The 13,376-nt window shown below is 40.7% G+C and overlaps 1 protein-coding gene across 1 annotated transcript in view; it reads right to left on the bottom strand.

Moving 5' to 3' along the window:
• The window catches only part of nnt (nicotinamide nucleotide transhydrogenase), a 36,537-nt gene extending 23,526 nt beyond the window's left edge, over positions 1 to 13,011 (bottom strand). The window contains exons 1-11 of the mRNA XM_085359742.1: positions 12,962 to 13,011; positions 10,811 to 11,030; positions 7,979 to 8,208; positions 6,867 to 7,084; positions 6,542 to 6,629; positions 6,302 to 6,390; positions 4,608 to 4,795; positions 4,106 to 4,239; positions 3,797 to 3,988; positions 2,634 to 2,787; positions 1,597 to 1,758 (exon numbers count right to left, since the gene is read on the bottom strand). Of these exons, the coding sequence (XP_085215868.1) occupies positions 1,597 to 1,758; positions 2,634 to 2,787; positions 3,797 to 3,988; positions 4,106 to 4,239; positions 4,608 to 4,795; positions 6,302 to 6,390; positions 6,542 to 6,629; positions 6,867 to 7,084; positions 7,979 to 8,208; positions 10,811 to 10,964 (1,609 nt within the window). The 5' untranslated portion in view covers positions 10,965 to 11,030; positions 12,962 to 13,011. The remainder of the gene's footprint in view (positions 1 to 1,596; positions 1,759 to 2,633; positions 2,788 to 3,796; positions 3,989 to 4,105; positions 4,240 to 4,607; positions 4,796 to 6,301; positions 6,391 to 6,541; positions 6,630 to 6,866; positions 7,085 to 7,978; positions 8,209 to 10,810; positions 11,031 to 12,961) is intronic.
• Positions 13,012 to 13,376: the final 365 nt, after the last annotated feature.

Raw genomic sequence — 13,376 nt, 5'->3', positions numbered from 1 at the left:
GCCAATAGGCATCAGTGGACACATGCAAACTGTAAGGTATCAACAGATGTCTGCACTGGGTGGCCTAACGCCCTGTGTGTGTGTCTATGTATCAAACATTAGGTTTCAGGCAGTAAATCAGGGCTCTCAAGTAGATTAAAGCCTTATTATAAGTCACCAGATATGAAGATACATTTCAATGAGCCACTGGATGTGAAACCAGTATCTGAAGAATCTAAGATGACCCACCAGTCGGAGTCACTACTGGCTGTAACACAATAATGTCCTGAAAAGAATAAAACTGTCCCTCATTGCAACACTAAATTCCAACATGATTCCCTAATGTCTGTAAGTTATTGTGTGTGTGTGTCTTTATGATGCCTGGCACAACAACAACAATTCTGCAGGTTTCACTGTTTCCATAACCACAGTCAGTGACAGAGGTTTTTAAAAAAGCCAGTGAGTCCCTGCCAAATATGAGAGGAAAAAAATACCTGGACAAAGAGGAAGGTGAGAGGGGAAAGGAGGTGAAGGGAGCAGACAAGATGGAAAGAAAAACAAAAAACAAAAAAACGTTTCGGGAAATCTATCAAGTTCTACCAATATTAAGCGACGAACCCCATGAACCCCATGTGCCTTTTCGAGCCATCTCATTTAAGACAGCACTGGACAAACTTCACAGAAGGGTAAATGATATATAGGTGTCGCTAATAAAATTTCAAAGAAAGTGAAAACTATCTCTTAGATATTACACTGCTTGGCTCTGCAGGCGAGCTCTGATGTCCGGCTGTGCACACGAGTAAACGAGCAAAAGACTTCCCTGACCCTCAGAGATCACCAACGGCGTGTTACTTCCTACCTCAGTGTGTAGCTGTGGAGTGATCAAAGCTGTGAGAACACACACGTACCATTTACCTCTCTAACCTCTTAACCCTTCTGTGTTAAGCAGCAGCCGCAATAAGAACTCGATCCTGAAAGTTTTAGAACGAAGGGCAAAAAGGCAACAGCAGGGTTACAGCAGCCAGCTGGGTGTGATCGATCAAAGATTAAGGTTAATGCTATATATATATATATATATATATATATATATATATATATATATATATATTATTTTTTTTTTTTTTTTTTTTTTTTTAATTAATGTATTGCTATTCTATATCTATATACCACGAGGTAGAGGATGTTGTGTTTCAGTAAATTCTACTCTGCTGGACAGTAAAGATGTACGGGTGTCAGTGGGGATTAATGACACTTGTGAGTACACATGATTAATAATTTTGGTTAAACAGCTTAAAGTCAAACTTTCAAAAAAGTTCTTTTTTTATTAGTTAAAACATCCAGCGTCCAGTCAAGAAGTGCATAAAATTACCGGTTCGTGTGATTCAGACTGAATAAGGAAACATCAATATTCATGTCTGTAATTACAATTATTCTTAGAAATGTAAACGTGATAAATGTGTATCACGCGGCTATAAATCAGGCACTGTGTGGATCTGTGATTTGTGCTTACACAGATGGGGAGAAACGATGACTTCATTCATACTAGACAGAAAAATGACTTCCGTTATGGGAAGTTTAACTCACAAACTGTAATGAGACACATTGCAAATAACTGACCTGAGATGGCGTTGGTGACAGACATGAGAGGAGAGTGCAAAGCAGGAGTGACTCCCCACACTGTGTGGTATCCCACGATGCCAGCCAGACCAAAGGTGGTGACTATCTGAGTGAAGGCAGCGTTGGGAGCTGACAGGCCCAGACCAAGCAGGGTGGCGATGCCTGGCACAGAGAGAAGAGAAGTTAAGGAAATAAAAGAAGTAGAGTAGCTCTGACTGCACAGCTGAAGGACACATTAAGAGTGAAATGCAAAATGTATGCCTACTGAGAAGCTCCTATTTATTATTCACAGAATTAGGTGGAGAAAGTGTTTTAAATGTGCTGGCTCTTTTTCCTGGAATATTCTATAGAAGGAGCTGAAACTGTCAGGACTGGTTTATGTTGGAGCTGAAGTCTAAGAAAACAGTTCTGTCTTCATTTTAATCTCAAATATACGTAACTGGAAAAATAAAGGGCGCATATGTGGTGGGCACTTGACCACCCATGTTGTCCTAATTCCCTTCACTTTAGCAGACAAGTTTATTTTATTACTTTGGCGACTATTCTTTTACACACTGAATGCACATCCATGATGATCTAAATGGCTGCAGATAAATGGGTATTTACAGGCAGTCCACACTGATTAAGAGGAGCTAACATCAGTAGTTGTGTGTTGGTGTTAAGTAGGAAACTACTCAAGCACCTAAACAATGTGTGAACCGCATCCACTACATGTGCTGCACTGACACAGAGGCACCATAGGAACACCACAGCTCTACTTCAAACCAACACTCAGCGTGATGCTGTTTTTACAATGCACACTTCCTGACACTAACAGGGTGCCGGTGTGTGCATCTGTAACCTGCCTCTGTCACTTCTCGCCTCCTGTACACATTCCAACTGTTAACAAAAAGCTGAAAGACCTCGACCTCCCCTAAGACCCTTTGATGACAGTTAAAATATATGAGAGTAAACTGTGTTAAAGAACACTTTAGTTGAATTACTCCACCCTAAATCTAAATTTAATGGTACACCCACAGTTATCTGCAACAACCAACCTCCAGTGTAAACCCCAGCGCTGGTGAGTGTGGCCCTGAAAGGGGAAATCTGTGCAGCCTTCTCTGCCTCCAGTTCCTGGACGCTCTTCGTTTTAGGAGGCGCTGCGACGGGCACGTTGAGAGGCTGAGGAGCGGGGAACAGGTTCTTTCCTTTCTGGAGGTGACAAATAGAGAAACAAAAAGAGCAAACCATTTTTATGGCTCAGCTGGTGATGATCTTTGTCTGATTTAAAAAAAAAAAAAAAAACGGTGCAATGTTATGAATTTAATATATGACACTTATCATGAAAGCAGTCCAAGCAAAGACCTCACTGATGGTGATAACAGGAGGCATCCCAGTAAGATGCCCAAGGCCAGCTTAACTGACTCCTTTCGATGTGGAGGGATAGCAGCTCTACCCTGACCCCCCTCACGAATGGTCAATCTTTACCCTTTTAACTGTTCAGATCAATGAGGCAAGCTAATGGACAGGTACAATAAAAAATTGCTGTGTTTCAGCAGCATTTGTAAGACCATTACTATATGAGTTAATTCATCTCTGAAATCTGCTCTTTTGAAGAAGTGAATAAGATTACAGACTAATATAAGCAAAATAATCTCTTATCTCTCTTTTCCTGTGCTAAAAAACATGGATTGAAGAAATCTGCAGCAGCTGTAGTGTGGTTTGCATACGGACATCCATATTGTAGTCAATATTTCAGCTGATTATTGCATTAACTTTGCTTAACCTAAAATTCTTAGAAGAATTCCATAAACAGGAGGTGAAAAATAAACTTGATGGTAGCGTTGCTTGTAAATCATTAGACAAAGCAAAAATGAGAACCTCTGACTGCAATATTTAAATAACATAGAAATTAGAGTATATCATGTGGCATAAAGATTTAATTTGCCTTGGGGTTTGGTGTAATGAGAGGACACTGCTTCATTTGCAGCTCTATAGAGACTATGATGCAAGAAGAATGCATGCTAAGAGTGACATCTAGTGACTGAGACATGATCCTACAACATGTGCAGATGGATGGATGGATGGAAAGGACCAGTAAAGAACAGCTAGAAAATATTAGGTAAGGACAGCCAGAGAAAAGGCAGAAAATGTCCACCCAGCCAAAGATCACATTGGCGATACCAGCACGTTTGGCTTTGGACTGCACAAGACCTCATACCTCCATGACAACAGATCCTCTGACAACGTGATCCATGGTCCCATAGTCGAACTCGTCCTTGACATTAAAGTAAAAGTTCTCCTTGTCAGGGCTGATCGCCCGGATCAACTTGGTGATGTTGTTGGAATACAAAGTGCTGGACTGAGTTGGTAAACGGCTGGGTAGGTCTGTGTAGCCAACATGGGTCACGCCCTGTAACAAAAAAATTAATATTTAAAAAAATTAAACTAAGCCAATCAATTAAAGAAAACCAAACAAAAACTTCCTTTTGTTTAAGTGTGAGAACGTCTGAAGAGTGTATGCACTGACCTTGTATACAGACAGCTCTCCAGGTTCTGTGGTTTCAATGTTTCCACCTGCCTCAGCAGCCAGGTCCACCACCACCGAGCCATCTTTCATACTTTCTACCATTGGCTTGGTGATTAGGATGGGTGCCCGCCTACCTGCATTGTTAAAACAGAAAGACTAGGCTATTAATGCATCACTGGAAAGATGATTAAAATGTGCCCACATTTACAAAGTATCATATCACATCAGCCTCAATGGAACCTCAATCTCAAAGTATAACCCAGCAAGTAACTCATAGTCACTGCAGTTAAGCTTACTGTGCCCACACTACATTTAAAAATTGTTAAAACCAAAAGATTATTGGAGCTAATGGGCACTTTTCTAAGAGTTGAGACGAGAATACACATCTCAAATCCTATTTCAAATGGAGAGAAATCTCTTTATGCAACCTTGATGCTGAGGACAGGGCTCGTGGCCACAGCCAACATTCTTATTCTGCCTGACACTGCGCTTCTCTGCATACCAGGGATAAGAGCAGTGCTGATGACAATGTCCACGTCCTGACACTGCTTAGCAAACAGCTTCATCTCTGCCTCTATAAACTCCTTAGACATTTCCTTGGCGTAGCCTCCCTGGCCTTCTCCTGACTCCTTAATGTCCACCTCCAGTGGTTCTGCACCCAGAGATTTAAACTGCTCCAAAGCTGCAGCTCTAGGAGAGAGGAAAATGAGAGGTTACTAGTAATTTCGAAATCTCAGATGAGAGCACATTACACGTGTGATAAAAACTGCAAAGATTAATATATTATTTAATGGAAAACTATTTGGTAACCATTTACTGAAGGAAATACCATCCTTCCTGTGCTCTGTTAAAGGAAAAAGTCCCAAACATTTAGCAGTTCTGCCTTCTGAAATCAGAGAACTTTATTTTCCACTTTGTGCATGAAAATAAAGTAACTGTCACCCAAATCAAGATATCAAGTTGGGATATGAGAGATAACAAGCACTACATTCAATAAAGAAAAACAATAATCATGAAAATATCAGAAGAATAATCACTTCTAAAAATGATTATGTGGTACAATATGAGAAACACTGTATGTCCATAAAACTTGAAGAGAAACACACTGTGAATACTGTGTTACAGCAATAACATGTGTTAATGTCTCAGTCACACTAGAGTAAAAATAGGAAGCCAACCTTGTGACTAGGAAAAACAAAATTGGTGGTTGTCTAGTGATTGCACTGAATTTTGTGCAGTAGCTGTGGCGACAAGCTGGTCAACCAGACGTTAAGCATACAACACCCTTAATGAGCACAACTCAGCCATTCTCAGATGCAATCGTTGGCATGTTTTTGCAGTAGGGAACGTGACTCAGATGGTTACCAACTGCACCAACTACGTCCCCATTATTGATGAGGTTGTGACTGAATTTATCACAGCTAATCACTATATTATCACAAACAGAGTATGCCAGCTGGACCCCAATCAATCGCAGACAGATTGCAGACTGAATCTGGCTTAATAGTGGCTTTAATTTTGACTTTATCTGTTAGGTCTACAAAGTCTGCAAATAGTCAGAGATCTGTCTGTGATTGTTTTCAGTCATCCAGGTCATCGTAGTCTAAGGAGCTTGGAATGAAAAGCGTCTGGACTTCTTTCTCTTCAAGCAACTCAAAGAAGTCCAGACGCTTTTCTTTCCAAGCTCCTTAGACAAGTCCGAGATCTGGTTGCTGACTTTAACTGCTGTAAAATAAAATCTATAGGACAGCAAGTTCACTGCACACAGAAAATTAGCATGACTGTAGAATTAACTTTATAAAACTGAACGGTATAGTATATGAAGGGATGAAGGCCCTTACATTTACAAAGCCCTTGTTTTCTTTGAATTTTCCATGTATAGCAGGTATAAGGAACTCAAAGGAAAGAAGGCATGCGTCATAATTTTATCCCATTTTTTACATCATTACTGCACATTTCCTTCACTTTTCTCTTAGCTTTTTACTGCTGCTGCTTCAAAGTGTTCAACTGCCAAAGACAGCTTTTATTGTGAAAAAGCCAAAGGAGACACAACGCCTTTGTCGCTGTGATTAACTGCGATATTAGATGTTGCCATTGTAGCCGCTAGTTCTACACTAAATTAATAATACTGACTATATTAGCTGGTGAACAAAAAACAATAACAAATAATATTTTACAGTCAATAACTTTTCTAACCTCGTATCAAATCCTCTGACAATGGCTCCCATGGCTCTGGCGGTGCCCGCTGCTGCCAACCCAGCCACGCCACCTCCAATGATGAGCACCTATTAAAGAAGGCGTACAAATACTAGTTAAGGATGACCAGAGTTATGGCCCATGCTTAAAGCTAAAACTGGCAGAGTCACATTCACAGACGCATACCTTCTAAATAAAAGAAATGCTACCTCCAAAAGTACACGGACTCAGACTACACACCTTTGCAGGAGGCACTTTCCCGGCTGCTGTAATTTGTCCAGTGAAAAACCGTCCAAAGCTGTTAGCTGCCAGCACCACTGCCTTGTACCTGAAAAGACAGGGAATTCATAACAAAGAAAACAATGAATATAGATGTGCTACATGCAAAAAAGAAAGAAAAATTGAGCAGTTGCTAAAACATCTGAAGAAATGTTTTCCTTTTTCTGGTCTGGGTCTGTAATTCAACATTTTGTTTATAAGACAAGAGTACAGGAAGACAGGAGCAGATCATTCAACTGGACGCAAGCAGTCAACAATACATGCCTTGAAGGCACCGTGAACATACCCTGCGATGTTTGCCATGGAGCTCAGTGCATCGTAACCCTGGGCAATGGTGACTCTGGGCACCTGGTCCATAGCCAGGACAGTTGCTTTCTTCTTGGACAGCATGTCCATCAGCTCAGGGTTCTGAGCTGGATAGATGAAGCTGATCAAAGTAGATGCATCCTTCATCATATCCACCTCATGCACACCCAGAGCAGGGTTGAAAATAGGAGCACGGACCTGGAAGCAGACAAAGCTCACATAGTTCAAAACGAACGTAGTGTGACCAGAAATAACTGATCAGATCTTATCGAGATCAGTTTATCCCAGAGTATATATCAAAGCTACTATAGAGTACTGCAAGTGTTTCCTATATTTTTATAGATATGTATATTTCTACCTTTTCTTCGACATCAGCCAACTACAGTGCAGTGTTTTAGTTTTAGTGTTTTTTAGTTCTGACTTTTTTTATGCTATGAAGTTAACACCATCAGTTCCAGTCCAGACTCACCCACTGGTTTCATCAGTAGTATATTACAGTTACCAAGGCTCTTTCATGAGTGACCAATGTACTAAAACTCAGGTCCATACTGGTACGTATAGTATCCAAGGAAGTAAGGATCCAGTAGGTTGTGTTTAAAGTAAGTCATCCACAGCAACCTTCACTTCTCTCTGACATTTTTCCACTTTCATATTAGTTTAGATTATAAAATAACAAACCTTTAATTATAAATGATTATCAAATAAGAACCTGTAAAAGCATGAAGCTGCTTCTCATTTTCTTAGAATCGCTGCCTTTTTCTCATCCTCAACCACCATGTCTGACGTGAAGACAGACAGTTTAATTGTTTTGGGATAGTGACATGTTTTTTTTCCCTGCATTCACATACTCTGTCATCCCTCCACATCCTCCTACACTTACACCACAAGACACACATCACGCCAAAAGCTGCTGTCATCATCAAAACTATGACTTCCTTCCTTTCCCCCACTTCCTTCTATTATCCTTCATTACCTCTTCTTAACCAGTCAGTCAGATAGTGATACATTTCTGGCACAGGTTTCATTCAACCGCCTTTTGTGGCCTCCTCTTCCCTCTCTACACAACACACCCTCTCTTTATTTAAGACTTACCTTAACCACCACATCAGAGGCTAAGACATCTTTGAGGTCTTTAATTGTTGCTCCAGCCTGGGCGTACTGTTCATCACCGAACTTGGAAGACTCTCCAGCTCCGGACTCCACAACAACATTGAAACCCTGTTTAATGAGTGCCTGGACGCCGGCAGGCGATAGCGCCACTCTGCGTTCATTCTGGAAAATTTCTTTGGGAACGCCGACTGTGAGTTGTTTGTATGGAATACCTAGAGAGGGGAAAATGATCTGGTGAAACTCACAAACTGAAGGAAATTTTTTAATGAGCTACAAAAGCTAAGGTGAAATAAATAAATATTGAATCCTTAATGAAGAAAGATGGTAGAAATGTGCAGTGTGTTTCTGGGTTTGTACGACTGAAGATGCCATGTTCCAAAACAGCAGAAAGATATAGTGACAATAAACAAGCCACAACATTTTGCTTATGCTATGGATCTTTGCTACTACTACATGAAAGGACAACTTAGCTGAGTTTACCATAAACATATAAATAACGGCCTTTGTTTGCATTCCTGATAAGATTTTTCTCTTCATGTGACATTTGCAAATTAGCAGTAAACACAAACTACAGCTTGGACTGCTGGTAAATTCATCAGTTTTGCAGGTATTTTGAGTCTCTCATTTACTAATCAAATCATTTACTGATTCAAATGGTGACATAAAAAGGGGAGTATGATATGAGAGAATAACAAGGGATAAATTAGTAGCAAAAGAGAAACTGAAAAGAAAACAACAGAAAGAACAAACTGAAAACGTCAGAGTCTTTTTATAATACTTTCTTTTTCAAGTGACAGGCAGGCGCATGCTTTATTGGCTCCTATGGGAAATTCCACTGCAGTTCCTTCCTGCTGCCTCCTCAACCCATACACATGAACCTTTACTCTTTTTTGCTCCTGCTGCTGCAGTGACCCATCCTATGGCCACTTTTACAGGAAGCGTTGCAGCACAAGACGGCTCAGAATTTATTTTTCTGAGCCAACCATGTGAATATGGTCTATAAATCAAAGGTCAGTACTGATATAAGAACCCTATCTACCAAAATAAAATGCTCTCAGGTAGCCTTCCGGCAAAAATTAGGATTACTGAATAAGCACGCTGAGTAGACAAAAGCAGATAAATCCATTCACTAAAAGCAGTGACCAAGGGCTGTTGATTACCTTTTTTTGCTAAAGACCTAATCAATTACCGCATATGTAACGTGACATTTTCAACAAACTAAACTAATGTAGTCCGATTGCAAACATACGGATAGATCGATGATGATGATCAAAGTGATCCGTGTTAATCCCTTCACATATCAACAACACTTGCAACATAGACGTGCTCGGAAGACCCGGTGCAGACACAAGAGACAAGACAAGTGAAGATAGTCTTATGAGTTGAAGATAACTTATTACGTTACTGTGAGAGCAATGAAAGCTTCCACGACTGAAACCCTGAGCCTGCAGCCTCGACACCTTCCCCTATGAATGAAACATTGAAAAGGGCAGACCCTCAGAGGCACGTGATTGTTGTTTTTAAATAAACATGTTTACACTGTGCCGATTTTCTTGGAAATGAGGACAAGAGGAAATGCTGAGAGGCTGACAGACCTGGGTTGTTTCAAAGGAGGGGATGCTTAGACGTACGGCAAACCAGCCTTTTATTATACAGGGACATTATAATCATTGATTGGGCTGAGATAAAAACTTACAAATAAGATTACGGTGATTTTTATTTTTTTAGATTAGTGCTGAAGCAGTTCTCTGACAATTTTACAAAAGAAGTCAGAAGCATCATGCTGTGCTCATTTGCTAACTCTAATCCCACAGTCAGTTATGTCTGTAAGCTTGCTTGCAAGTTATGCCAACACCATACACAACATGCAGCAAAGTCTGATCTTGTCCACTTTAAAGAACAAAACCCGTCTCACGTAAACACATGCTTTCAGGTTATGCTGTGAGTATATAGGTTCTCTGGAGGTCAAAGCATAATCACACGTAAGCATGTGTGCCCCTCCTACATGAGATCATAATCTGACACTTGTGTGTCCAGAATAAACGCTGCCAGCTGTTACTGGAGCGAGCTGAACTGTAGAAAATCAACCCATGTCACCATGAAGCAAAGGAAACCAGCACACGCAGACATAAAGCTCCTCTAACCAGCTGGTACTGGCTTCACAGTCATCACACCTGCTGCCTCAGAGCCTTCAAACTGAGAATGTCCCTGAAACTGGGTTATGCACTATATGATATTTAAACAGTATGCAACACCGACTCTAAAGCAAAACTCCAAACTGAAAAACTGCTGGATGAGACTGAACTTTGTCCTCTGGATTAACTATTTCATAACACTGACCTTCAAAACAAGCATGCAAGAATGAATGAATAGAATGCTGCAACAGTGATTAAGGTGAACTGAATAACCCTCTATCTGTTTTATATAATGCGTAGCAGACACCTGTAACACTCATGCTGTACACCTGACACTGAGAAAAGACATGGATGCTACAGGTGGTGTTGCTCCTGTGGCTATCAGCGGTTAAATATCTACCTATATCTCAAAGACATGTCTCAATGAAACAGCAGAAAAACCCAGCCTGCTATTAAAGAATGACCAATCATACATAATTGTGAATTTCATGGCATTATTCTTATATAGGAACACTAGGTCACAAAAGCTTACACCTAGCAATAAAACACTGTTCCAGGCCTGGGTCACCTTGCCCATTTTATGGATTACGAAGACAGTCAATAAAACAAAGAGTCACACCACACTGATTATAGCATTAATGATTCTTTAACTTACGCTCCTCACTGTGCAGTGCCTTACCTGGACTAGCACATCGCCCGAGGGCTTGATGGGTCCTAAAAAAACGCAGACATGTTGACTTGATGGTACGGCCACTCTGCAGCTTTACAGCAGAAACCCCGCTGAACACAGGCGCTGAGCAGCTGGCTGCCACAACTCGGAGGAGGCTAGCCATGGTGCACGCACACACACCTGACACTCACACTGCAGGAGGAGCTATAGAGGACAGACAACAGCCCTCCTGGGAGGAGACATGAAAAGAGAGAGAGGGGAGGGTGGTTAGAGGTTAAGAAGAACTGCAGGATGAAACTATGTTGAAGTGAGAGGAAAAAATAAGCATGTTGAATATTTTTCTCGATCCCAGAACTAGAATCCAACTACACACATGCCAAATCCTTTCACAGAAAACTGTCCTTCCCTTGCACATCAAGGACATGCAAGTGACCACTGTTTATGCAACAGGTCACATAGCTGCACTAAAATTCAGCACCTTATTATGAGTGCGTTGTTTGATCGCATATCAACCTAACTGTGCACTAATAAAGCCACAGAGAACTACAATCACTTATTTTAATTGCAACAAACCAAATGATTCAAAGGCAGTAAACAGCATATGTGGCGTAGTGTGTTTGCTTTAAAAGAAGATAATATGACTGGGATAAACTAGGAGAGGAGGCTGGTGCAGAAGGGTTCAAACTAGACCGCACTGGCTACAAGCTCTACTGTGCCACTTTTTATGTCTTGAGTAAAGGTTAAAAACATGCACCAATCATTAGTGCAGAGAGTGGCGTTCAAGGGACTCAATGAACTGAGGAATCCTCAATATTTCAAGTAATTTGTCAAGCAAAAAAATCATATTATTTGCTGCTACACCTTTGTGAGTGGAAAATATAGTTACTGTGTAAACTGCAATCAATGCTATTAATTGAGCTGTTCGTAATTTTTTTGTAAAAAGTTTAAAGAGCTAATAACAATGTCTTAGTACACAAAAAACACAAGTGATAAATTATAAACAGCAATCAATACATCATTAAATCTAAATACAGTCATACAATCATAGCGTAGGCACATTAATGAATATGCCTGCAAACATTTTAAATTAAGTTATTTATTGTTATTTCATTATTGAATTAAGCTCTCAATCTAGAGTTAAACAGTAGTGAAAATGTAACAGGCCACATATGACCAACAATATTCAAAAACTACCCAAGAAAACCAAACTGTACAACTTCATAAACAAAAAACAGTCATTTGATGTTTACTGATAATTAAGAAGCTCATTAACAATGGGATCTCTCAGTGTACAGCCTTGGATGTGCATACACTGTTTGGATATTCATGCTAGACATTTTTAGTAGTATTATTATCATCATTATTATTGATTTTTCAGGCATTCAGTTGGAGCACAAAAGCTGAGCAGTCCTCAGTAAACCAAGGCTGAAGTTAAACAGGCCTGAATGAAACGTGGCAACATAAACGCAAACTGAACTACGTGTATGAATTAATAAATAAATAACAACACGAATAAAGGTCGATAAAAGTTAATTGTGGATCATTTAAAGGCAGTAGTTGAGGGTTTGTTTGTTTTTTTTAACCTGTAACTACCACGTCATTGAGTTTCAGCTAACAGTTAGCTAAAGATACATAAAAATAACCACCAACATCATCATCAAGCTGCTTGGGTCTGCTGCTTTGTTTTCTATGCTTAACCCGCTCTGAGCACCGTTAACCTTTCCACCACCTCGTGAGTCACCAGTAAAACAAAACCACATATCAATGGCTTCCTTACAATAACAACAACACAGCGGTGTCATTCAAAGAATCTGGAGCATAAAAGCTGGTGCATTAAACGCATTTCAGGCGGGCCAGCTCTCACACAGCTTCCCCTGCGACTCAAGAGACAACACGCTCACAATCCAGGCGGGCTGCTCGCTTCTTTTTGTCTATACCCGTGACAAAATATATAACGGGGGGGGGGGGGGGGGTAAGGAAGCTAACCCGAGCTAACATAAAGCGCGCTAGCTTGCATACAAAGTCATATGGTTCTGATTCATACATGTAGGCGACGTGTGAGTCAAAAAGGCCCCTCGCACACTCGCAGAAATGCAAACCGAAACAAATGTATGGTGGAAAGCGAGAGTGGAGAGGTTAACGATTGATAACTCGACTGACCTTTGAAGACAGTCCCCGGCTCTGTGCAGCACAGGCGAACTTTGCGACGACCCGGAAGGAGTGAGGAGAAGCGGCCGGCACAGAGACGTGATTGGACCACGGGAGATGCGTCAGAGGATATCAGGCGGCGCATGTTGCGCTGTTACTGTCAGTGCCGTTTCTCTGTCTTGTCAACGTTTCCTTTTATGCTTTATGATAACTTTTCCACATATTATATGTCATCAGATTTACAGCCTTAACAGCCTTAAATCAGACGAAAAGTTATGGTGAAGCCTTTCCATGTGCTGGAAAAGACTAATGAGCACATTTCTGTAATGTACCTGAAAAATGCATAAAAAAACGTTGAAGGTGCAACTCTGCATGGCCCCACTGAGGCGCGCTCTACTACAGTTTACTAAATATGAGGCTCCGCTTG

Source organism: Diplotaxodon limnothrissa, linkage group LG7 (genome assembly GCF_057381915.1).
Source record: "Diplotaxodon limnothrissa isolate DT_005_m linkage group LG7, D_limnothrissa_male_GT1.1, whole genome shotgun sequence".
Lineage (NCBI taxonomy): Eukaryota > Metazoa > Chordata > Actinopteri > Cichliformes > Cichlidae > Diplotaxodon > Diplotaxodon limnothrissa.
The sequence above is the reverse complement of the archived record's forward strand: the minus strand, read 5'-3'. Positions and strand labels throughout refer to the sequence as shown.